General features: G+C 39.0%; 1 protein-coding gene across 4 annotated transcripts in view; it reads left to right on the top strand.

Moving 5' to 3' along the window:
- APOOL (apolipoprotein O like) overlaps positions 1-18,498 on the top strand; it is a 47,187-nt gene extending 28,689 nt beyond the window's left edge. For 3 of the 4 annotated variants that reach the window (XM_038416181.2, XM_043491987.1, XM_043491988.1), the window contains 7 exons: positions 202-240; positions 5,369-5,423; positions 8,270-8,368; positions 10,773-10,864; positions 12,311-12,427; positions 15,303-15,498; positions 17,749-18,498. In XM_038416181.2, the coding sequence (XP_038272109.1) occupies positions 202-240; positions 5,369-5,423; positions 8,270-8,368; positions 10,773-10,864; positions 12,311-12,427; positions 15,303-15,498; positions 17,749-17,846 (696 nt within the window). In that variant the 3' untranslated portion in view covers positions 17,847-18,498. The remainder of the gene's footprint in view (positions 1-201; positions 241-5,368; positions 5,424-8,269; positions 8,369-10,772; positions 10,865-12,310; positions 12,428-15,302; positions 15,499-17,748) is intronic. The other variant, XM_038416182.2, reaches the window with a different exon arrangement.
- Positions 18,499-22,987: the final 4,489 nt, after the last annotated feature.

The raw sequence follows: 22,987 nt of genomic DNA, 5'->3' as shown, positions 1-22,987 counted from the left end.
AAAGATAACCTAATGTGTTTTCTTGCCCTATTCATAGTTTCTGTGGTTTTACATGGATTATTACAGGTATATTTTTCAGGAGATCTTGTACCTGCTTGGCTTCTCCCTCCACCCAGAGAGGGAACAACACACAGAACAAAAACAAATCCTTCCTCCTCAGGTTTGAAAGTGTCTTCTTTTCTCATTGGTCCTTCCGGTCAGGTGCCAGCTAGATTCTTTGAACTGCTTAACCCTTTACAGGTAAGGCAATCCACTACAGCTGCCAAGGATACATAAAGGCTGCTACCCTTCCCCCTATATCCATGACACTGTAACTATAAAGCTGGTTTTCTAATCCTTTAATTGTTCTCGTGGTTCTTCTCTCAACCCTCTCCTATTTATCAACATCATTCTGGAATTGTGAGTGCCAGACCTGGACTTAGTATTCCAGCAGCAATTGTCAGAGCCAAATAAAGAGGTAAAATAACCTCTCTCCTCCTACCTGAGATTCCCCTGTGTATGTAATCCCAGGATTGCATTAGCTTTTTTGGCCACAGATTCGCACTGGGAGCTCATGTTGAGCTGATTTTCCACCACAACTCCCAGATATCGTTCAGAGTCATTGCTTCCCAGGATAGAGTCCCCCCAAGTAAGTATGGCCTACATTCTTTGTTTAGATGTATACGTTATATTTCACCATATTAAAACAGAATTGTTTGGTTGCACTCAGTTTGCCAAATGATCCACATTGCTCTGAGTCAGTGAGCTCTTCTCCATTATTTACCACTCACACAATTTTTCTAATCAGATTTTATTAGTGATGATTTTGTTTTCTTCCAAGTCCTTGTTAAAAATGTTTAATAATATAGGGCCAAAAGCCAATCCCTGCAGGTTCCACACTGGAAACAATCCTACTTGATGATGATTCCCCGTTTACAGTTACATTTTGAGACCTATCAGTTAGCTTGTTTTTAATCCATTTAATGTGTGCCATGTTAATTTTATATCATTCTAGTTTTTTAATCAAGATGTTGCACGGTACCAAGTCAAATCTCTTAAAGAAGTGTATTATGTCAACACTATTACCTTTATCAACCAAACTTGTAATCTCATTTAAAAAAAAGATATTAAGTAAGTTTTGCAGGTTCTAGTTTTTTTAAACCCATAATGATTTACATTAATTACATTACTCTCCTTTAATTCTTCATTAATCGTATCCCGTATCAGCCGCTCCATTATCTTTCCAAAGATCCATGTTAAGCTGACTGTCCGGTAATTACCTGGATCATCCCATTTACCCTTTTTAAAAATGGGTACAATAATGGCTTTCTTCCAGTCTTCTAGAACAACTGTGGTGCTGCAAGACTTATTGAAAATTAATGTTAATGGTCCAGTGAGCTGCTCAACTATCACTTTTAAAACTCTTGGATGCAAGTTATTTGGACCTGCTGATTTTAAAAAGTCTAACTTTAGTAGCTTCTGTTTAACATTCTCCAGATATGCTGGTGGAATGGAAAGTATGTTATAACTATATGATGAAACTGCCTCATCTGTGTTTCCCCAAATGCAGAACAAATTTGTACTGAACACTTCTGCCTTTTCTGATTATTATTGATGATTCTACCATTCCCATCTAGTAAAGGACTAATGTCATTGTCAGATTGTTTTTGTTCCTAATATATTTTAAAAACTCCTTATTGTCCCTATGTCTACTGTCAATAAATTTCTTCTTGTGTCCCTTGACTTCCCTTATCAATTTCCTGCAATTCCTAACTTCTGATTTATATTCATTACTATCAACTCCCCCTTTCTTCCATTTGATTTATATTATTTTTTTATTTAGACCCTTGGGGCAAAATTTTCAAAAGCATCTACATGATAAGTCCCATGTTCAAAAAGCCTCTAAATCACGTAGGCACTTTGGAAAATGCAACCATAATTGTTGTCTTGAGTACTTACTCAAGGTCAAATCCCCATTCCATTTAAATCAATGGGAGATTTCACTGAAACAAGGATTTGGTCCTAAAGCATTCACAATTAAAATATCAAACTTTTTCTATATATTAGCTTAAATGGTTTCTAACGTGTTTTTTAACATTTCAGTGCTTGAATAGCAGTGACCCCCTGTGGTATAAATTCAAAAATTGATTGCAACAAAATTTCTCATAAAAGATAGAATTATACCTTACAATATGAAGTTAATCGATGTTCTGAAGCATGTGCAGTATACTAATTATTGCTATGCCTAGTAAGCATCACTATGATGATTTGAACTATAGGCTATCGGACTATATTTTCCTTTATTACTTCAAGAAAAATGTTAAATATGACTTTTGACCAAGCTGAAATTTTGCTGAGGATTAGTACATTTGAATTGTTCTGTTGTTGGATGTCAACAGGATTAACTGGTAAATTACTTTCTGAGGCTAGGTTGCACAACTGACTAGGCTACATCACTGAACACAAATAACTCCATACAAATCACTATTGTACATCATGTAATCTTTAAGTTTATAGAGGAGTTAAACATTAGGTATAACTGCACATAGAAAAGTTGGGCTTTTTCCCTACCAGCATAATTTTACTATATGAGGAAAAATCAATTTTGAATACTGTTATAGTAAATAATATTACATTACATATTTCAAATTCAATGAAGAATAACTTTTTACAGTTGGGTGCTCTATTTTTTTGCTCCCTACATTTTTTTTTTTAAATTATGGTACAATTTTTTTTTTTTTTGAAAGTGCCTTGGTTGTGCTGAAATTTGGAAAAACTTTCAGTATGTACAAGAGCTCGTGTGTGTGTGTGTGTGTGTGTGTGTGTGTTTTAAAAGGTACTGTCTGTCGTGGTTTCAGGGAAACTGCCTGTGTATCCCCCACTGTGGTCCATTCCATGAGTGCCCAGTCAAGTTTCCTGGTACCTATCTCTGGGCAGGGACCTTTGTCCCACTCCTTTCTGACTGTGAAGTTTTAAGCTGCACAGCTTCCTGCCTTACACTGCAATATCCCTAGCAAGGCAGTCAGCCTAAAGGCCAGCACTTGTGTGTTGTTTTCTCTTTCAGGGCTATGAACGGGGTATTGCCAGCTGTCACAAGCTACCACACCGCTCTTTCTAAGCAAGCACATTTATTTTTAAGGAGAAAGCATAAAAACACCAATAAATAGGTTTCATCACATACTAAACATACCAATAGTCGCCCATCAGCATTTTGGGGCCTGCATCGGCCAAAGTCTTTCTAATCTTACTACAAGGATTATGGCCCCTATAGGACGGTAGGTCCTGTCAATTTGCTGGATCAAAAAGAAGGCCCTGAGTCTGTTTAAACACTGTCTTCCTATGCCCAAAACTCTTTCTTTCTCTGTGGGACTCTGGAAAACCCAGTTTTAACCAGTATGTGGAAGTCTCCCAATGGGTGGTACCTCTCTGGAGGTGTTTATAAACTGTGTGATTCACCTTTAACCCCCCGCCCCTCCCCCCCACACACTGTTCTTAGTTAAGAAAATAAGAACGGCCATACTGGGTCAGACCAAAGGTCCATCTAGCCAGGTATCCTGTCTTCCAACAGTGGCCAATGCCAGGTGCTCCAGATGGAATGAACAGAACAGGTAATCACCAAGCGATTGATCCCCTGTCATCCATTCCCAGCTTCTGGCAAACAGAGGGTAGGGACACCATTCCTGCCCATCCTGGCTAATAGCTGTTGATGGACCTATCCTCCATGAACTTGTATAGTTCTTTTTTGAACCCTGTTATAGTCTTGGCCTTCACAACATCTGGCAAAGAGTTCCACAGGTTGATTTCCTTTTGTTTGTTTTAGACCTGCTGCCTATTCATTTCATTTGGTGGCCCCTAGTTCTTGCGTTTATGAGAAGGAGTAAATAACACTTCTTTATTTACTTTCTCCACACCAGTCATGATATTATAGACCTCTGTCATATCACCCCTTAGTTGTCTCTTTTCCAAGCTGAAAAGTCCCAGTCTTATTAATCTCTCCTCATATGGCAGCCGTTCCATACCCCTAATCATTTTTGTTGCCCTTTTCTGAACTTTTCCAAGTCCAATATATCTTTTTGGAGATGTGGTGACCACATCTGCATGCAGTATTCAAGATGTGGGCATACCATGGATTTATATAGAAGCAAGATGATATTTTCTGTTTTATTATCTATCCCTTTCGTAATGATTCCTAACGTTCTGTTCGCTTTTTTGAGTGCTACTGCACATTGAGAGGATGATTTCAGAGAACTATCCACAATGACTCCAAAATCTCTTTCTTGAATGATAACAGCTACTTTAGACCCCATCATTTTATATTATAGGTGGGATTATGTTTTCCAATGTGCATTAATTTGCATTTATCAATATTGAATTTCATGTGCCATTTTATGGTGACAAGAATCAGGGGGTAGCCGTTTTAGTCTGTATCCACAAAAACAACAAGGAGTCCAGTGGCACCTTAAAGACCAACAGATTTATTTGAGCATAAGCTTTCATGGGCATCTGAAGTGAGTTTTTACCCACGAAAGCTTATGCTCAAATAAATCTGTTGGTCTTTAAGATGCCACTGGACTCCTTGTTGTTTATTTGCCATTTTGTTGCCCAGTTACCCAGTTTTGAGAGATCCTATTGTAGCTCTTCGCAGTCTGCCTGGGACTTAACTATCTTGAGTAGTTTTGTATCTGCAAATTTTGTCACCTCACTGTTTACCCCTTTTTCCAGATCATTTATGAATATGTTAAATAGGACTGGGGCCAGTACAGACCCCTGGAGGACACCACTATTTACCTCTCTCAATTCTGAAAACTGACCGTTTATTCCTACCCTTTGTTTCCTAACTTTTAACCAATTACCAATCCATGAGAAAGCCTTCCCTCTTATCCTATGACTGCTTACTTCGTTTAAGAGTCTTTGGTGAGGACCTTGTCAAAGGCTTTCTGAAAATCTAAATACACTATATCCACTGGATCCCCCTTGTTCACATGCTTGGACCTGCTCTGTTCCTGGCAGAGCTGTAGCAACCCTTTCCCCCTAGAGCTGAATTCAGTCCCTGGCCTACAGTGATAGGAATGGTTTATATATGCATGCTTAATACAATGTGGCCCTCAAAGATATTCCACATGGTTGTAATATCTGTCACACCATCCATGTATAATTTAAACATACATTGTATGTACTAGAAGCAAAGTAGAAATCTATCTCTGCATTTTTTTTTTTGTTCTAAAAGCTTTTTGACTGATCTGTTTCTTTTATGTGTTATGTAATTACTCAATTCTCTTAGGCCAGAGTAGAAAAGTATGTAGTACAGTGTGTTAGTGTTATATCAATGGCATTGAAGACTTTTGACTCAAAAACAAAGTTCACTTTATCTAAATTTTCTTTTGTGTAGGATGCCTATATCTTTGTTAAAAATGGGATAATGGATTCAATACAGTTTGGAAAAGGTAGGTGAGTCATATAGTCAAAATTTAAAACTAGTCTCTTCTTGCTCATTGTTTGGCTATGAAAGTTACAAAACTGGTTTATACTGGAAAACAGCAAATTCATCAAAAATATTGATATTGTACTAGAGCAAACACAAGAATCAATAAAACAGAAGGGGCGCACATGCCTTCCCTAGAAGCTGGCTTCATGCTATTTACCGTAGTCTCTTGTTTAAAAACGAAAAGGAAGTTCCTAATGTCTTTTTGTAATTATGACTCAACCAACTTAGCTTGTCTGTAATTCCTTTGATTTTAATATTAGATGACATTTTGAGGCCAAATGCTACCCAATCCCTCAGTAGGTTCAGAAGCTTCTAAATATCGTAGAACTTTCATGATTCTACTGCAGGGTTAGATAAAAGGGGAATGGAGCAAGAAGCTGATTATACAGTGTGTGTCTATGTCCCAAGTGTCTCTATATCCCCAGTGTGCTACATGCTGAAGAACTTTTCTTCCTAGTGCTTTCTCTTAGCAGCACAGAGCATGGTTTGGGGAGTGGCATCACATGCTTAAACCTCCACAAAGGTGGTGTATAGGTAGTCCAATTCTTATTACAGTTTATAGCTGTGATAGCAGCAGTAGGATTGCCAACTTCCTAATTGCACAAAACTGAACACCCTTGCCCACTACTTCTCTTCCCGTCCCCCAATCACTACATTCCCCCTCCCTCAGTGGCTTGCTGTCCCCCACCCTCACTCACTTTCACTGGGCTGGGGCAGAGGGTTGGGGTGCGGGAGGTAGTGAAGACTCTAACTGAGGGTGCAGGCTCTGGGGTAGGCCCAGGAATGAGGGGTTCAGGATATGGGAGGGGGCTCCAGGGTGGGGCAGGGAGTTGGAGTGCGGGATGTGGTTAGCACTCCGGCTGGGGGTGCAGGCTCTGGAGTGGGGCTGGAGATGAGCGGTCTGTGGTGCAGAGGGGGGTGGGGCCAAGGGATTCGCAATAGGGGAGGGGGCTGCGGGTTGAGGCAGGGGGTTGGGGTGTAGAAGGGGTACGGACTGTGGGTGCAGGCTCTGGGCTGGGGCTGGGGATGAGGGGTTTGGGGTGCAGGAGTGGGCTCTGGGTTTGGGGTGCAGGAGAGGGCTCCAGGGTTGGGGTGCGGGCTTACTTTGGGTGGCTCCCAGTCAGTGGTGCAGTGGGGCTAAGGCAGGCTCCCTGCCTGTCCTGGCTCTGTGTTGTGCCCCAGAAGCGGCCAGCAGGTCTGGCTCCTTGCTGGGCAGGCCAGGAGGCTCCCCGCACTGCTCTCGCCCGCAGACACTGCCCCGCCAGCTCCTATTGGCCACGATTCCGGGCCAATGGGATTGCAGAGCTTGTGCTCGGGGTGGGGGCAGTGCATAGAGCCCCGTGGCTGCCCCGCCTAAGAGCTGGACCTGCTGGCCACTTCCAGGGTGCAGTGCAGTGCTAGGACAGGTACAGACTAGCCTGCCTTAGCCCTGCAGCACTGCCGACCGGACTTTTAATGGCTCATTTGGTGGTGCTGACTAGAGCTACCAGGGTCCCTTTTCGACAAGGTGTTCCAGTTGAAAACCGGACACCTGGCAACCGTAAGTAGCAGGGAGGAGGCTACACAGTTGCTGAACACCAAACTGCCGTATAGGTGAGAAGAATTCCTTTCCCTTGCTTCCTTATTTTAGTTCTCATTTACACTTCACAGTTTGGTCCTAATTTTGGCATTGAAGATCAAAAATACTCTTTGTATTAAAGATGCATTTCTGAAATTACCCTTGGAAAATAAGTTTCATTAAAAAGAAACAAAGGATGGTCCAGTGATTAGGGCACTATTAGCCGACTTGTGCTGGCACTGGTGAGCGCTTGACCTTCCCCCGGCCCCGCCGCCATTCCAACCCCTTCCCCAACATCCACGCCCAACTCCGCTTACTCCCTGCCCGTATTCCAGCCTCTTTCCCGCGTTCTCCCCTTAGCATGCCACATTCCCACTCCTTCCCCTTCCCTCCCAGAGCTTGTTATGCTGTGGAACAGCTGTTTTGCAGCAGCAAGCGCTCGGAGGAGAAGCAGGGACGTGGCATGTTCAGGATAGAAGGTGGAGGCTGTGGTGAGCTGGGGCGGGGAGCTTGGCTGCTGGTGGGTTCAGAGCACCCACCAATTTTTCCCCATGGGTGCTCTGGCCCCAGAGCACCCACAGAGTTGGCGCCTATGGGCACTAGCTTAGGATTTGGATGAGCACAGTTCAGTTCCCTGCTCCACTGCAGACCTCCTCTGTGATCTTGGGCAAGTCTCTCTGGGATTCAGTTCTGTAAAAATGGGGATAATGAAACTTCCCTATGTCAAAGGGGCATTGTAAGAATCAATACGTTAAAGATTGTGAAAGACTTTGAGATCTACTAATGAAAAGCACTATATAAGAGTAGTAGTATTATTTAAAAAATCAAGAAACACCAGCATAGTGGCATCTCCTTTCACCAATTTTTAAATATATTTTTAACATGCATTGAAAACTGAAAACTCTGTCACTTGCATTAGAAACGAGTGCTAACGTTTAGTAAATACAAAAAGGTATCTAAAGAGCATGATTGTGAACTTTGTAAAATGTATATTTTATGAATGACACATCGGAATCCTGATACTGCAGTGCTGACTCCCATGTGTGCACCTGCAAAATAAGTCAGTGGAGCTTGACATGGATGCACGTATCTGCAGCAGCAGATCCAGTTGTAAGATGGAGCTACCTCAGCATTCAAATTTTCATAGACATGACTTTACTGCTCTCTCTTAAAATGGGGGGGGGGGAACAAATTGACTAATCTTCAGTTATTATATCATAGCTGTTTTGATTATTTTTTTTTTAAAGATGCATATGTTTATCTGAAGAATCCACCTCCAGAATTTCTTCCAAAAGTTGCTGTAATTACAATTTCAGGTCTAACTGGTTTAGTTCTGGCAAGAAAAGGTACGGTTTTTGCTTTTTGTTTTTTCAAACACTGTCAGATTGGTAATTGTATGACATGTCTTTAATTTAACAATACTTTATTTTGTGCTTTCTGAAATTTTCACTTAAGTTTTGGTAAACCTTTTGAACACTTGTGAACAGTTACGTAGTTTTAAAAACAAACAAGCCAAGATTTCAGATCATTATATTATGTAGAGGGGATACCAGCAGACTTTTTTTTCTTTTCTTTTTTCAGCTTTGTTTAATTTAGTCATTTAAAATAACAATTTTATATTTAATTCTATCATTTAAGAATTATTTTATTGGAAATATAGGATCCTATGGTGCCATCAGAAATGCCTTAATTTTCTTTGGTAATTTATTATTTAATAATTAATTTAAATCAGCACACAATGTAAGTGATGATATTCACAGTTTCTACAGTCAGGGGAAAGGTATGCAAATCTAGAGCCACATGAAAAAGATTGAATACTCTCTGCATCACATATTACCTCCCCCATTCCGTAAAAGGATCAGCATAAGTTATAGGTGTCTTCCTGGAGGAAGGAGCACTTCAAACTTCTCAGTGAACCTCCTGGCCAATAGAGAAGTATTTCTAGTGAACACTGAAGAGTCTCTCAGTGCTTCTGAACCGGAATGATTGTAGTTGTGACATGGAATGTTGAAATGGAGCTGTATAAGACAGTGGGGAATTGGGTGCTCTGAGACAGGAACAGAGATGTGCTTGAGAAAAGTATGCAACAATCATTGGATTTAATTTTCATAAAATTATGAAATATATATTCAAAATCACCAGACTTAATTTTTGTAAAATTATGAAATAATATTGTACGCTTTGTATTTCATTATAGTACTGTAGAATTTACAAATCTTTCCTTCTGAAATTTTCATAAGAATAATGTCGGGAAAATAATGATTTAAATTGTGGAAATTTACAGCAATGTGATTTTTAGGTAAAACCACCAACAAATTAAGAGAATACTGGGCATAATTCGAACATCACATTTGCAAATGATCTTTATTTCCTTGGATTTTTAAATAGCCCCAAATCTGAATAATTCCCCACAGTTTAGATTATACAATGGTAGTATAATAAAAAAGAGGGATTTAAATGCATTAAGCACCACAACATGAATTGGGGAAAGGACAGCCTAGACCTAAGGGAGGGATTTCAGAGGGGAATCAAATATGTAGAGGTTAAAAGCAACAACTGGTGAACCAAAATGCTTGGCAATGGAAGATGACCTTGGAAAAAATAGGCATTTTTAAAACATAATAGAATGACAGGTGATGGGTAATAAAAATGAGCCACTGTGAGTGTTTGAAGAGTCAAAAGAAAAAGTGCTAGAGCAAGCTGATAAATCAGACCGTGATCCACGTGAAACAGCTGGCAGGATCGAGTCCTTAAAGGACAACACATCACTGTGGTGGATAGTGTAGATCCAAGGGTGAACTGAAATTGTTAAGCTGCTAGCTAAAATGTAAATTGTTAAGCTGCTAGCTCATTAATGTAATGTACTATACACTGAAGGGTAGCAAGTACTTACTTTTAAAATAGGTGTTAGGGTGTGTTACTGACAAATGATTTTTACTTCAGTACCAGCTAAAATGCTTGAAACAGTACTTACATAGAGTTATATGACATCTACCAGTAGGTGAATGATACAGACAAAACAGCACAGTTTTGAAAGAAAATGTTCAAGAAAATGTTGTCCTTCTGTTGTCTGCTAGATTTTAAGTGTGTCAACAAAATAGTGGGGAAAAAAGAACTAATAGATACAATTTATTTGGGCTTTCAAATACTCTTTGTCAAAGAAACTTAAAGTAAACTTAAGTAGTACTGGTACGAAAACTGTCATGGGTTAGAAATTGGCTAAGAGACTGTAAACAAAGAGTAGGACTTAGTGATCAGTGTTAACAATAGATTGCCTCAAAGATATGTAATAGGACAAATGTGTAATACATTCATTAGTGACCTGGAAAAGGTGGGGGGAACAGTGATGGTGGTAAAATTAACAGATAACACAAAATTACGTAGGATAGTGAAGAGCACAGAAGGGTATGAGTATTCACAGAAACCTGAGAGAGCCTGGCAGTTGGGTAGCATGATAGCAGAGGAAACTCTTTAATAAATGTAAGATGATACACATTGGAATTTGAATTAGTTATATAAAAGATTTTAATAATATTTCATAATTGAAGATGTATCCTCATTTTTTTAAATTCAGTAAATTTTACTGAAACATCAGTTGGCCCATTGGAATACAGACACAACTCTACGCCAATCATACCTGCGATAGATTTTCATCTAGGTAGTTGCCAAGAGTTAAAATTATATAGCTATCCAATGCTATGTTCCATGTGTATCTAGTACCTGTTTAAATTATTTGTGTGGTTTACACAGGTTCTAGAGTTAAGAAAACTGCTTACCCACTGGGACTTGCCACTTTAGCAGTATCCGTTTGTTACCCAGCTCAGTCAGTAGTACTTGCTAAGGTAAGTTTTGTTTTGTTCTTTCAGAGGGTGAAAATATGAACATTTTAATATTTAAACTGAGTGAGACTGAAATGTTCAACACGTCTGCAGTATTTAATTTCCAGGGTTATGGAGCTGGCATCAGTTTATACACTGTGTGTGTGATGCATCACAGTTGGTGATCACATGTCCATCAGAAACGAATAATATGGCTGAATTTACTTGACCAATACAATGCTATTTTCCATATTTAATTCTTAGTTGGAGAAAGGAGAGTTTTATTTTTAGATACAACACAATAACATGTTTAATTGACAGAAAATTGCATTTTTTAACAGCTACTCATTTCAGTGCATTAAAATAATACTGTACAAGAAACTGCCCAATGGATACACAGGTGACATTTCTGAAGCTCTTTTAATGTACATCCAGTGCTGGATCCAGGTGAAACAGGGAATCCCCCTCACTATTTTCTTGTGACTGTGATCTTGAAGTTTGCTTGTTGGCTAGCTACTTAATATACTGATTTTATGGGCTTAACTATGCTGCCCCGCAGTTCAGCTACAAGGGTCTGAATAACAGTGTGCAGCACTGTGATTCCCCTGCATGGATGCTGTAGGCGTGAACTAATATGTTCCTAGTTTGCATAAATGTTGTCCTCTTTAGACAAGACTGTTAAAGCGAACAAGGAACCTTTTAGTTTGTGCACTCAGTGACCGCATGGGGGAGTTTCAGCACAGCACTTTGGTGCACACTGCTATTTACACTCTTTTATAGTCCGAACGGCAAGATAGTGTATACCTAGCCATAGTACCAAACCTTTGTGCATTGCTCTCTGTGAATGAGGAAATAGAATCCTCCTTGGCTGCAGCTTATCTACAGAGCCACTCCACAGATGTTGCTGCAACCTCACAGAGTTTGAATAATTACGCTGAATAAGAATTTACAAATTCAGACCTTTGTGAAGCAAAACAGCAATGTTCGCTAATTTCAGTCAGGTCCTTTTATTTCTTGGTTGTATCTTTCCTCATCATGGGATTTTTTTTTAACCGGACATAAATTTAGCTACGATTGTCTTTGCATGAATGAAAAAAAGCTAGCTAAATGAGTCACGTTTTTGTTTCAAGTTTGTAGCATATGATATGTCTGACTTTTCTTGCTTTTCCTGCTTCTAGTGCATTCATTTATTCAAACCACTATTCCCTGGTTAAGTTTTAAATCCATTTTGTGTAAATGGATGCACTGCAGCAGATTTACAATTTAAATGTGATTTATAATATAAGATTGCAAGTGGGGGGAGACCTGAGATGCATCAAATTTGTGAAATGCAGATTTTCTGTGTTCCAGTATCGGAGCTAATATACAGTTTATTAAAGGAGAATATTTGCTTTACTTGAAATGTTCTGTGAACCCTATCATTTTTAAAGCTTCTTGTTTAAAATAATACATTTTAACTAATTAAATTAGATAACAGGGAAAAAAGTATATGTTACAAGCCATCAAACCTATGAAGCAATAGGATCGCTATGGACAAAAAACTCCTCTATGAAAGAAGTGCTACTCACACAGAAAGAAGATACCAAGGTAGGTTTTTCCAAGGAATGATCACTTAAGTCATTCAGTTCAATACCTTGGATTGATTTTTGAAATGCAAATTTAAGCAAAAAGATACAGGTATGTTTGTTGATACTATTTAATATCACAATGAAGTGTGTTAGGAGGCACAAAGGTCCTCATATTTTATTGCCACTGTTATTTATTTGTATTATCGTAGCACCTAGGAGTCCCAGTCCTGGACCAGGACTCCATTATGCTCGGTGCTGTACAAACACAGAACAAAAAGACAGTCCCTGCCCCAAGAGCTTATAGTCAGTGATTTTTTTTTTAAAATTTTGTTTGACTGTAGTGTTTGTGACAAATCCCAGATTGATAGACCTTGAGATCTGTTTACTCATACAACATATTCAGCATGCACAACAGCTAGGTGAGCTTCCCTCCATTGCCTTTTTAATACACCTCATTGATCTGGAGATGCAACCATAAGAAAATAGTTAATTTTCCTTATTTAGGCCATGGACCTGCAAACACTTAGACATGCTTATCTTTTCGATCTATAAGTGGCCTCATTGATTTCAGTAGGACTACTCATGGTAATATAGTTAAGAACATGTGTAAATGTTTGCAGGATAAGTCCTTGGCACCTAGAGTGACCAGAGTCCCAATTTTATAGGGACAGTCCCTATATTTGGGGCTTTGTCTTATATAGGCACCTATTACCCCCCACCTCCACCCCTTCCTGATTTTTCACACTTGCTGTCTGGTCACCCTATTGGCACCTCTGTTGATATCGCTAACATGATTGCCAGTTTATGAAAAATGTGATGCTTTTTAGCATGTGGATGGCGATCAAGTGGCAGCTGGCCAGAACACACCTATTTTATTGTGATTATAAAGTGTAAATAGGACATTTCATTTTAGTGAATAAAAAGTATAGATTTTTTTCCATAGGTTCTGATGATTCCAGGTATTCGTGAATTTGACTTTACTCTAGTTTGGAAACATAAGTGTTCTGAATGCCAGTTTACAATTTAAAAAATCTTTTATGAGAATATTGCTGTATATCTTAATAATAATAAATAAAGAATTAGATGTGAGCAAAAATTGGAATTTCTATCCTGAGGGAAATGTTGATATTTCAACATTTAAAAATAAAAATCCTGAATTAGGATGAAAAGTTGAAAGCAATATTTTTCACAAACGAAAAGTTCAAAACAAATTTTTGCTTCAGAAATGGTGAAATATTTCATTTCATCATTTTTGATAGAAACAAAACATTTTGAATCAGTTCAACATGAAACTGCATTTCCCTATGAGAACACAGACACAGGCAACTTATAGTTTTGGACATCTCGTGCTCCATTTTCTGCAGTGCACCCAGCTCACTGTCCAGACTACATTTCTGCTGGTGCACCACATGGCTCAGTCAAAGGAGGAGACCACACTGCATCATGGGAGATGATAGTCTGATTAACAAGTATCTGAGGGGTAGCTGTGTTAGTCTGTGTATCCACAAAAACAACGAGGAGTCTGGTGGCACCTTAAAGATTAACAGATTTATTTGGGCATAAGCTTTCATGGGTAAAAAACCCACTTCTTCAGATGGTTAGAGAGTCAAGCCAGTAGGAGAAAGTGAGGGCACAAGATGCCCAAACTACAACTTCCATGAGGCATCGAAGCATTATATGGAAATACAGTTGAATGTTTATCGATTAGAAATTAAACATTTCGGTTTATTCCAGCAAACAAATATTTTGATACATCTATTAAAACACTGATATATTTTTAACATTTTTATTAATCCTCAGTTTTATTTCCATTGAGAACCATGAACAGAATTCTGACTGAAGAGTATTTTATTTCAGTTGAATAATGAGAAACTGTTAGGGAAATAAGAACTGGCGTGGTAAGAGAAATTATAATCTGTCAGAGTTTTGCTAAATAAGGTCAGTTGTTTCCTAGGCTATGTCTACACTACCGTGGTAAGTCGACCTATACTATGCAACTCCAGCTACGTGAATAACGTAGCTGGAGTCGACATACCTTAAGTCGAGTTACCGTGAGGTCTGCACCGCGGGCGGGGTCGATGGGAGAAAATCTCCTGTCAATTTACCTTACTCTTCTCATCGGGGGTAGAGTACAGGGATCGACTGGAGAGTGATCTGCAGTCGATTTGGCGGGTCTTTACTAGCCCCACTAAATCGACCACCAGTGGATCAATCTCAGAGTGTCGATCCCTCCCATAGTATAGACCTGGCCCTAAACTAAACAGTTGCTCATCACTAATCAAGAATAATTTGCAGGAGGTTTGTTTGTTAGTTATCTTGGTCAAAGTGGTTAGTGATAATTCAAACTCCAAGTCTCTTAATAACTTTGGTAATTGGCTGACAATTATCCTGTAAATCCACCTATTGCTTTAACCTTGTTCTTTGCTTCAGTTTCCCCTTCTGTAAAAGGGGATAATGACCTGTACCCTTCTTTGTAAAGTCTTTTGAGTATCTTGGATGAAAAGAGGTATATCAAAACTTAGTAGTATTATTCATTAACCATTAAACAAGCTTCTATCAGTCCAAATTGAAGTTCCTTGTATCTTGATAGTATTCAGAAATGCATCTTCTGTCCCCTTATTGTGGTGCCTATTTTATGCAAACAATCTCAACATCATCAGGAAGTATTGTCAATTATTTGAATCTAATGTGAAGTGAATTGAGGCATATAGTACACTAATTTCTTCTGGCATATTTCTGTGTATCCAGTATGAAACTTTGTAAACACTGAATGAATATCTGGAAATCATTTATTAAAATGTGACGGCTCTTTTGTAGTTTCCTTTATCAACGATGTAATAAACATACACATAAATACTGTTCTATTTTGTTTGGTTGCTTCATTTGCAATTTAGCCTGATTCACACCTGCAGCAAGTTCCAGAACCAGCTGTAAGAGACGATAAAAGTACAGAGATTCATAAAACAACCCCTGAATCTGAGGTTAAGTCAAAACCACTTGCTGTAACGGATTCTCCTGTAATGAAGATTCAGCATTCGAAAGATCTGGTGCCTTTGCCAGAAGAAATAAAACTGCCAAATGTCATCTCAGGTACGAAACTCAAATTAGCATCAACTGCAGTGAATTGTGAATTATTTAATGTTATTTTTCATTATTCTTTTTTTTACAAAGCAACTCTAGCAGGCCTGTCAAATTTAGCTTTAGAAATCTAGCTGTCAAATTTAGCTTTCTAGTGTGGTAAACTCCATACAATTTAGTATGCTATATCAAGAGCCCAAAGAGGTGATAGGGGATCCCACATTGTAGACCACACCTCAATAAAGAATATATATATTGTGGACCACTTATCTTCTCATTCCCAATCACATGGATCCTTCTTGCTGTCAGTTGCACATCTTCTCTAGCATTTGTTTTTGTAAAAAGATCATATTCCTTGAAGATAACATCTGTTTCCTCACATATAGCATCAGCTTACTTGTGAAAGCAACTAGTGTGGCTTCTCCTTGTTTTCAGTTGCTTTTACAGGCATCCTGGCTCTCTTGTAGTGAAATATCTAGGTATCTGTAAAAGCAGCTGGAAACAAAGAGGAGATCCAGCACCAGGTGATCAGCCATCTGTCTAGGGGCCACAGGTTTGAGAGCTACTAGCCCAGGGCATTGACAAAGCACACACAATTTATATGTGAAGCACTCTATTTTATTTTCACTAGTTCTTTACTGTGTTGCTTTTCATGCATCTTAAGTGATCAATAAGGGATCCATTGCATGGCATGCTGATAATGCAAAATCCTTGAATGTGCTCATAATTAACAACTCAATCTATATAGTGACATTTAAGTGAAATTATCATGTCCTTCTGTCAGTAACAATCGTTTCCCTAGTAATCAAGAAAAGTGCTATTGGCCTTGTCTAGTAAAACAGAGCTTCCCCTACCACTGATAACATGAATTTTAATTTGAAAATATTATATTAAGTTCTTCCAATATGCTCCTATCACCGTTTATGCATGCCCATCTGTCTTTATATAACCAAACATAACATGTTAGGGGCTTGCTACTTAGTGTATTTTTGTTGTTTGTTTTTTTTATCCCCATTACATTCCCATGGATACCCACGGTTTTGAGGCACGTTGCTATCAACTGTCCTCAGTGTGAGGAAGCCTGGTCTGTGACTCCTGTGGTTAAGCCTCAAGCACTGCCTTCCAGGCCTCTGCATGACCCACTCTTTCTTTACAGCTTAACAGTAGGCACACTTCAACCTCTGAGTCCTCCGAGTATCTCCCTGGAGTGCCCATCCCCTGACCCAGTGGACACTTACAGAATTCCCAGATCCTCTGCTACCAAAAGGAACAGTACACTCAGCTTAACAGTTATACCCTATCACAGCTCCACTTAACACACAGCACTTAGATATGTTTATGGTAAAAACAAGACGTTTATTTAACAAAGAGCAAAGATTCAAGTAATAGCAAAAAGCATTATTAGAGACAAATGGTTACATATAAAACAAAATCCTAATCCCATAAACTCTACACATTGTTTGGGAGAGTGACTTCATACAAGGCATTCCCTTTGCTTCACCTCCCTGTACTGTGTGTTGCCTCCACATTTTAATAAACATATGAAATCATCAATAAAGTCAAATGGTATGAATTTATTTGCACTAATTTAGGCCTAGATAATTCATCTGTGATCTAGCTCGTAGTATGGTGCAATGAGTTGTTCAGCTTGCCCCCTGGACCAGCTGTGAGGGAGATAGTGACTGAGTCACTATCTCCTTCTCAGTCTCCCCACTGCTCTGGAAAGGTACTAAACTGTGATCCTGTCACTGCATACTCTGCACAGAGTGCTGAACTAACTGCTGCTGTGAGGAGAGTCAACGTTCTGCCTGCTTCCCAATTTGTCTCATTTATTACTTCCCACCTGCAGGAGGGAGGGACGTAGCAGCTCTGCAGAGCCCGCTGACCCAGGAAGCAGCAATATGGTGTAAAGGAGAGCCTTACGCACTACCCCCTACTTCCTTGTGCCAGTGCTCAGGGCATGCCATGATCAGGCTTTTAATAGATTACTTTTTAATTGTGAAAACAATTTAGTGATGAGTTTGTCAGAGGTTATAGATCTTTCAAATGTTTTACTTACTTGATGTGATTTTTCATTGTAACTTGCCTGCACTATTCCCACCAATGTAATTTACAGTTAATTTATAACTGTAGAGCACTTTATTATAATGCTTGAATTTTCACACTATCAGTATGTATAACTTCTGAATAAACTTTTGGGTTTTTTTAAAAAAGCTTTTATGCCTTTATTATCATTTTATTTCATTTTAATGTCTTTAACAGATGTAGCGAAGACATCAAAATTTACGCTTGACCCCAGGTTTATGGACTATGGTCAGTCCAACCCAGAGGATGTGGATATGTACAGTACTAGAAGCTAAGGCACCAATTTACAAATATTGGGAAGTACTAACAATAGCAAAGAAAAATGGATTATGCAATGTATGATTTTACCAAATGTGGTATAATTTAATTGGGTATTTTCTTAAATCCCAATATGTACAGTCAATCTACTTTGTCCTTGTTTACTGTATATTGTTTCTTACTACCTATAAGCAATTAAATATTTTAAATTCTTTGAATAATAATTAGCTGTTTGACACTGAGAATTATATTTCTCTCAATATGTGTTTGCAATGGGGTGTATCAAGATTGTCAGTGTCAAGTTGTTAATAAACATAAATCACCTTTATAAGGGATTGTTTGAAAGTGTAAATGTATTTCTGTCCTTCAGGTCCTTAGTTGTTCAAAGACAGTAAAAGAGAAATCTGGTCATCTTTTGATTGTTGTCCCCCTTCTCACTCACTCCCAGCTCTGGAATGTTACGGGCAAATGATAGTATTTGGATCTATGTTGGCTCAAATATCTGATTAGTCTGAGTGCTCATAAGATAAAAGAAACCAACTGTGATTATTGTACTCTCTCAATTTCAGTTGCTTTAAGATTTATGTAAGCTAACTCCTTTTATAAAAATCACTGCTGTTAACCTCTTCCACCAAGGTAACTAGAATAGAAAATAAATTTTGCTCTGTATGTGTGTAGCTTTCCCAATTTAAAAGTAACATTTAAAGTTAAAAGGAAAAATTGGAGCTAGTCTTCAAAGCATCCCTTGTAGACCACACATTAGTTTTCAGTCAACCTTTAATAACATAGACTGATGTTTATTTAGTTGCTTTTCAGCTCCATCAGCTCTAAGTCTCATTCATAAGACAAGTTTTCCATTCCTCGGATCATCCTAGTAGCCCTTCTCTGTACCTGTTCCAGTTTGAATTCATCCTTTTTAAACATGGGAGACCAGAACTGCACACAGTATTCTAGGTGAGGTCTCACCAGTGCCTTGTATAATGGTACTAAAAGCTCCTTATCCCTACTGGAAATGCCTCTCCTGATGCATCCCAAAACCGCATTAGCTTTTTTCACAGCCATATCACATTGGCAGCTCATAGTCATCCTATGATCAACCAATACTCCAAGGTCCTTCTCCTCTTCCGTAACTTCTAATTGATGCGTCCCCAACTTATAACTAAAATTCTTGTTATTAATCCCTAAATGCATAACCTTACACTTCTCACTATTAAATTTCATCCTATTACTATTACTCCAGTTTACAAGGTCATCCAGATCCTCCTATATAATATCCCGATCCTTCTCTGAACTGGCAATACCTCCCAGCTTTGTATCATCTGCAAACTTTATTAGCACACTCCCACTTTTTGTGCTAAGGTCCAGTAATAAAAAGATTGGTCCCAAAACCGATCCCTGAGGAACTCCACTGGTAACCTTCCTCCAGCCTGACAGTTCGCCTTTCAGTAGGACCCGTTGCAGTCTCCCCTTTAACCAATTCCTTATCCACCTTTTGATGTTCATATTGATCCCCATCTTTTCCAATTTAACTAATTCCCCATGTGGCACAGTATCAAATGCCTTACTGAAATCTAGATAAATTAGATCCACTGCGTTTCCTTTATCTAAAAAATTTGTTACTTTTTCAAAAAAGATTAGGTTGGTTTGGCATGATCTATCTTTTTTAAAACCATGTTGTATTTTGTCCCATTTAGCATTGACTTCAATGTCCTTAACTAATTTCTCCTTCAAAATTTTTTCCAGGACCTTGCACACTAGAAATGTCAAACTAACTGGCCTGTAGTTACCTGGATCACTTTTTTTTTTTTCATTTTTTAAAAATAGAAACTATATTAGCAATTCTCCAATCATTCGGTACAACTCCTGAGTTTACAGATTCATTAAAAATTCTTGCTAATGGGCTTGCAATTTCAGGTGCCAATTCCTTTAATATTCTTGGATGAAGATTATCTGGGCCCCCCGATTTAGTCCCATTAAACTGTTTGAATTTCGCTTCTACCTCAGATATGGTAATGTCTACCTCCATATCCTCATTCCCATTTGTCATGCTACCATTATCCCTAAGATCCTCTTTAGCTTTATTAAAGACTGAGGCAAAGTATTTGTTTAGATATTGGGCCATGCCTAGATTATCTTTAACCTCCACTCCATCCTCAGTGTTAGCGGCCCCACTTCTTCTTTCTTAGTTTTCTTCTTATTTATATGGCTATAGAACCTTTTACTATTGGTTTTAATTCCCTTTGCAAGGTCCAACTCTACTCGACTTTTCGCCTGTCTCACTTTATCCCCTACATGTTCTGACCTCAATAAGGTAGCTTTCCTTGCTGATCCCTCCCATCTTCCACTCCCTGTATGCTTTCTGCTTCTTCTTAATCACCTCTCTAAGATGCTTGCTCATCCAGCTTGGTCTACAACTCCTTCCTATGAATTTTTTCCCCTTTCTTGGGATACAGGCTTCTGATAGCTTCTGCAGCTTTGATTTAAAGTAATCCCATGCCGCCTCCTACCTTTAGATCCATAAATTCTTCAGTCCAATCCACTTCCCTAACTAATTTCCTTAATTTTTGAAAGTAAGCCCTTTTGAAATCAAAAACTCTAGTTGCAGATTTATTTTTGTTAATCCTTCCGTTCAGTTTGAACTGAATTAGCTCATGATCCCTTGAACCAAGATTATCCACTACAACCATTTCTTCTATGAGGTCCTCGCTACTCACCAAAATTAAATCTAAAATGTCATCCCCTCTAGTCGGTTCAGCAACTACTTGATGAAGGAATCCATCAGCTATCGCATCTAGGAAAATCTGAGCCCTATTATTATTACTAGCACTGGTCCTCCAGTCTATATCTGGGAAGTTAGTCTCCCATGATCATGCAGTTTCCATTAGTATTTACTTTATTAAAAACATTAAAAAGGGCTCTATCCATATCCAAATTAGATCCCGGAGGTCTATAGCACACCTCAAGCACTATCGTAGGAGAGGCTTTACTAGTTTTCTTCCCCAATGTAATTTTTGCCCAGACGGACTCTGTCTTATCCATTGCATCGCTTCTTATTTCTTTACATTCTTCCTCATCATTGATATACAATGCTACTCCACCCCCTTTACCTTTATTTCTGTCTTTCCTAAACAGCACATACCCTTCAATACCTGTAGTCCAGTCATGACTACTATTCCACCATGTTTCTGTTATCCCTATAATATCTGGTTTCACTTCTTGCACCAGTAGCTCTAGTTCCTCCATTTTTTTTACCTAGGCTCCTCGCATTGGTGTACAAACATCTTAATTTTTGCTGTTTGGCCTCGCTCACATTTTGTACTCTATTAGGCACAGTCATTCTACAGCCAGTATAACCTATTAGATTAGTATCCACACTGCCCTCGCTCCTTATATACAAGGAGTCATATGCTTATGTCCCCAGGTACCATGTAACATGCACAAAAAAGACACTTTGAAAGTTTACCCTGAATCAAATCAATGGCTTATGAGGAAAGAATCTACATTTAGGTTCTACACAATTAACCATCATTCATTCACTTCTTAATCCTTTTGGTTATGGAAAAAGTGGGAAGCTAACACAAAGGATTACAGATTGCCTTTTCTCTACAAATCTTATTTTAAAATAAACTAAGTTGTCTTTCCTACTAAATTCAATGCATTATCCAATTGTAAAAGAATTATTTAAGTGTTTTGTAGAATTAGGTAAAATGGGAAAAAGCAGAAAGAGATTAATGTCTTCCTGTTGTCATAGTCACAGAGTGGCTGAGATGGCTCCTCAAAGCTAGTCATTTCCAACTGATTTTGTGTTGCCTTATCTATTCCTGAAAGAAGAGTCGTATGTCTGCTTGTATGGTCTATCGTATGTCGTATGTATGGTCTATCTTTTTCCTAGTATTGCATATCCAATGGGAACTTGACCAGGAAATCCAATATCCCTTCCAATCAAGAATTTTTTCAGAATGGGTTTGACAAAAGGTTCTCTACTCGCTGCCCTAGGGTCCAGGCCTCCTCCTGCAGTGTCCTCAGAAGTTCCATCGAAGGGTTCCTAGTGGGGTCCCACCCTGTGTTAGCTAGTTTCCTGAAAGCAGTCTCTTACTTTAAAGTCTGCAGTTCCCCTCCATAGATCATCTACTCTGACCTGATGGAACATATCTTTACCATTCTGAATGGTCTTCCTGACAAGGAAAGTGGCCTTTATGGTTGTCATGCTCTCAGCCCAAAGAGTCAGGAAACTTGCAGCCGTAGCTTGCAATCCCTCATATGTAATCTTCTACAGGGGGAAAAATTCTCTGAATGTACCCCAGTTTTCTCTTCAAGGTGGCCTCTCGGCCTTCATCCTTAGCAATGAGATCTTGCTTCCCAACTTCTGCCATGACCCCAAGACCAGACTTGGTGTGGTGGCAGTACCTGGATCTCCCTAGAGCTTGTGGTACGCATTACCTCATCTGAAATATTCCCCAAGTCCAGGTCTCCATTCATGCTGTTTGGAGGGGCTCATAAAAAGGAGAAGGTGTGTAAATATATATTTTTCTGTAGGATCCAAACTTGCACACAGCACTTCAGCTCCCTTTCATGCCTCACTTCTTACCCCAGAGGAGCTTTGAGTTCACTGTATCCTAATTGTGGCCATGTCCTGGGCAGAGTTGCGGGAGGCCTTAGTTGAGGAACTTTTTCATGTTGCTACCTGTTAGAGACAGTACTGGCTGGAATTGTGTCTGCTGAAGAAGCCTTTGATCAGCAAATTCTCATAGGGGTCCTTCCTGAGCAGTTTCTAAAAGGCTACCTTCAGGAGGTTTGCTCGTCTTAATAGGCTCTTCATGATTATCTTCTCCTCTTGTCACTTTAGCCTAGTCTATCTTAACTTCTCCTTAGTTACTCCTTCCTCCCTGGTATCTGGATCCATACATCATTCATTAATGGTAGCACCAGCATCACAAGAAAAAAAAGTCTCACCTTGCTCTCTGTGATGTAGCAACACCAGTATGAAAACCGACCATGAATGCCACAGTGAATGACCAGTTTCAGACAAAGTGACTAGCTTAGATGGTGATCATGTTCTCCAGCTAGATTGCTCATTAACAGGGGATGCCTACTTGCACCCCCTAGATGAGGAAGAACTGGGTGAAAAATTCTAATCCTGATTGGCTACTACCTGCCT

Source organism: Dermochelys coriacea, chromosome 9, assembly GCF_009764565.3.
Source record: "Dermochelys coriacea isolate rDerCor1 chromosome 9, rDerCor1.pri.v4, whole genome shotgun sequence".
NCBI classification, from domain to species: domain Eukaryota; kingdom Metazoa; phylum Chordata; order Testudines; family Dermochelyidae; genus Dermochelys; species Dermochelys coriacea.
The sequence above is the reverse complement of the archived record's forward strand: the minus strand, read 5'-3'. Positions and strand labels throughout refer to the sequence as shown.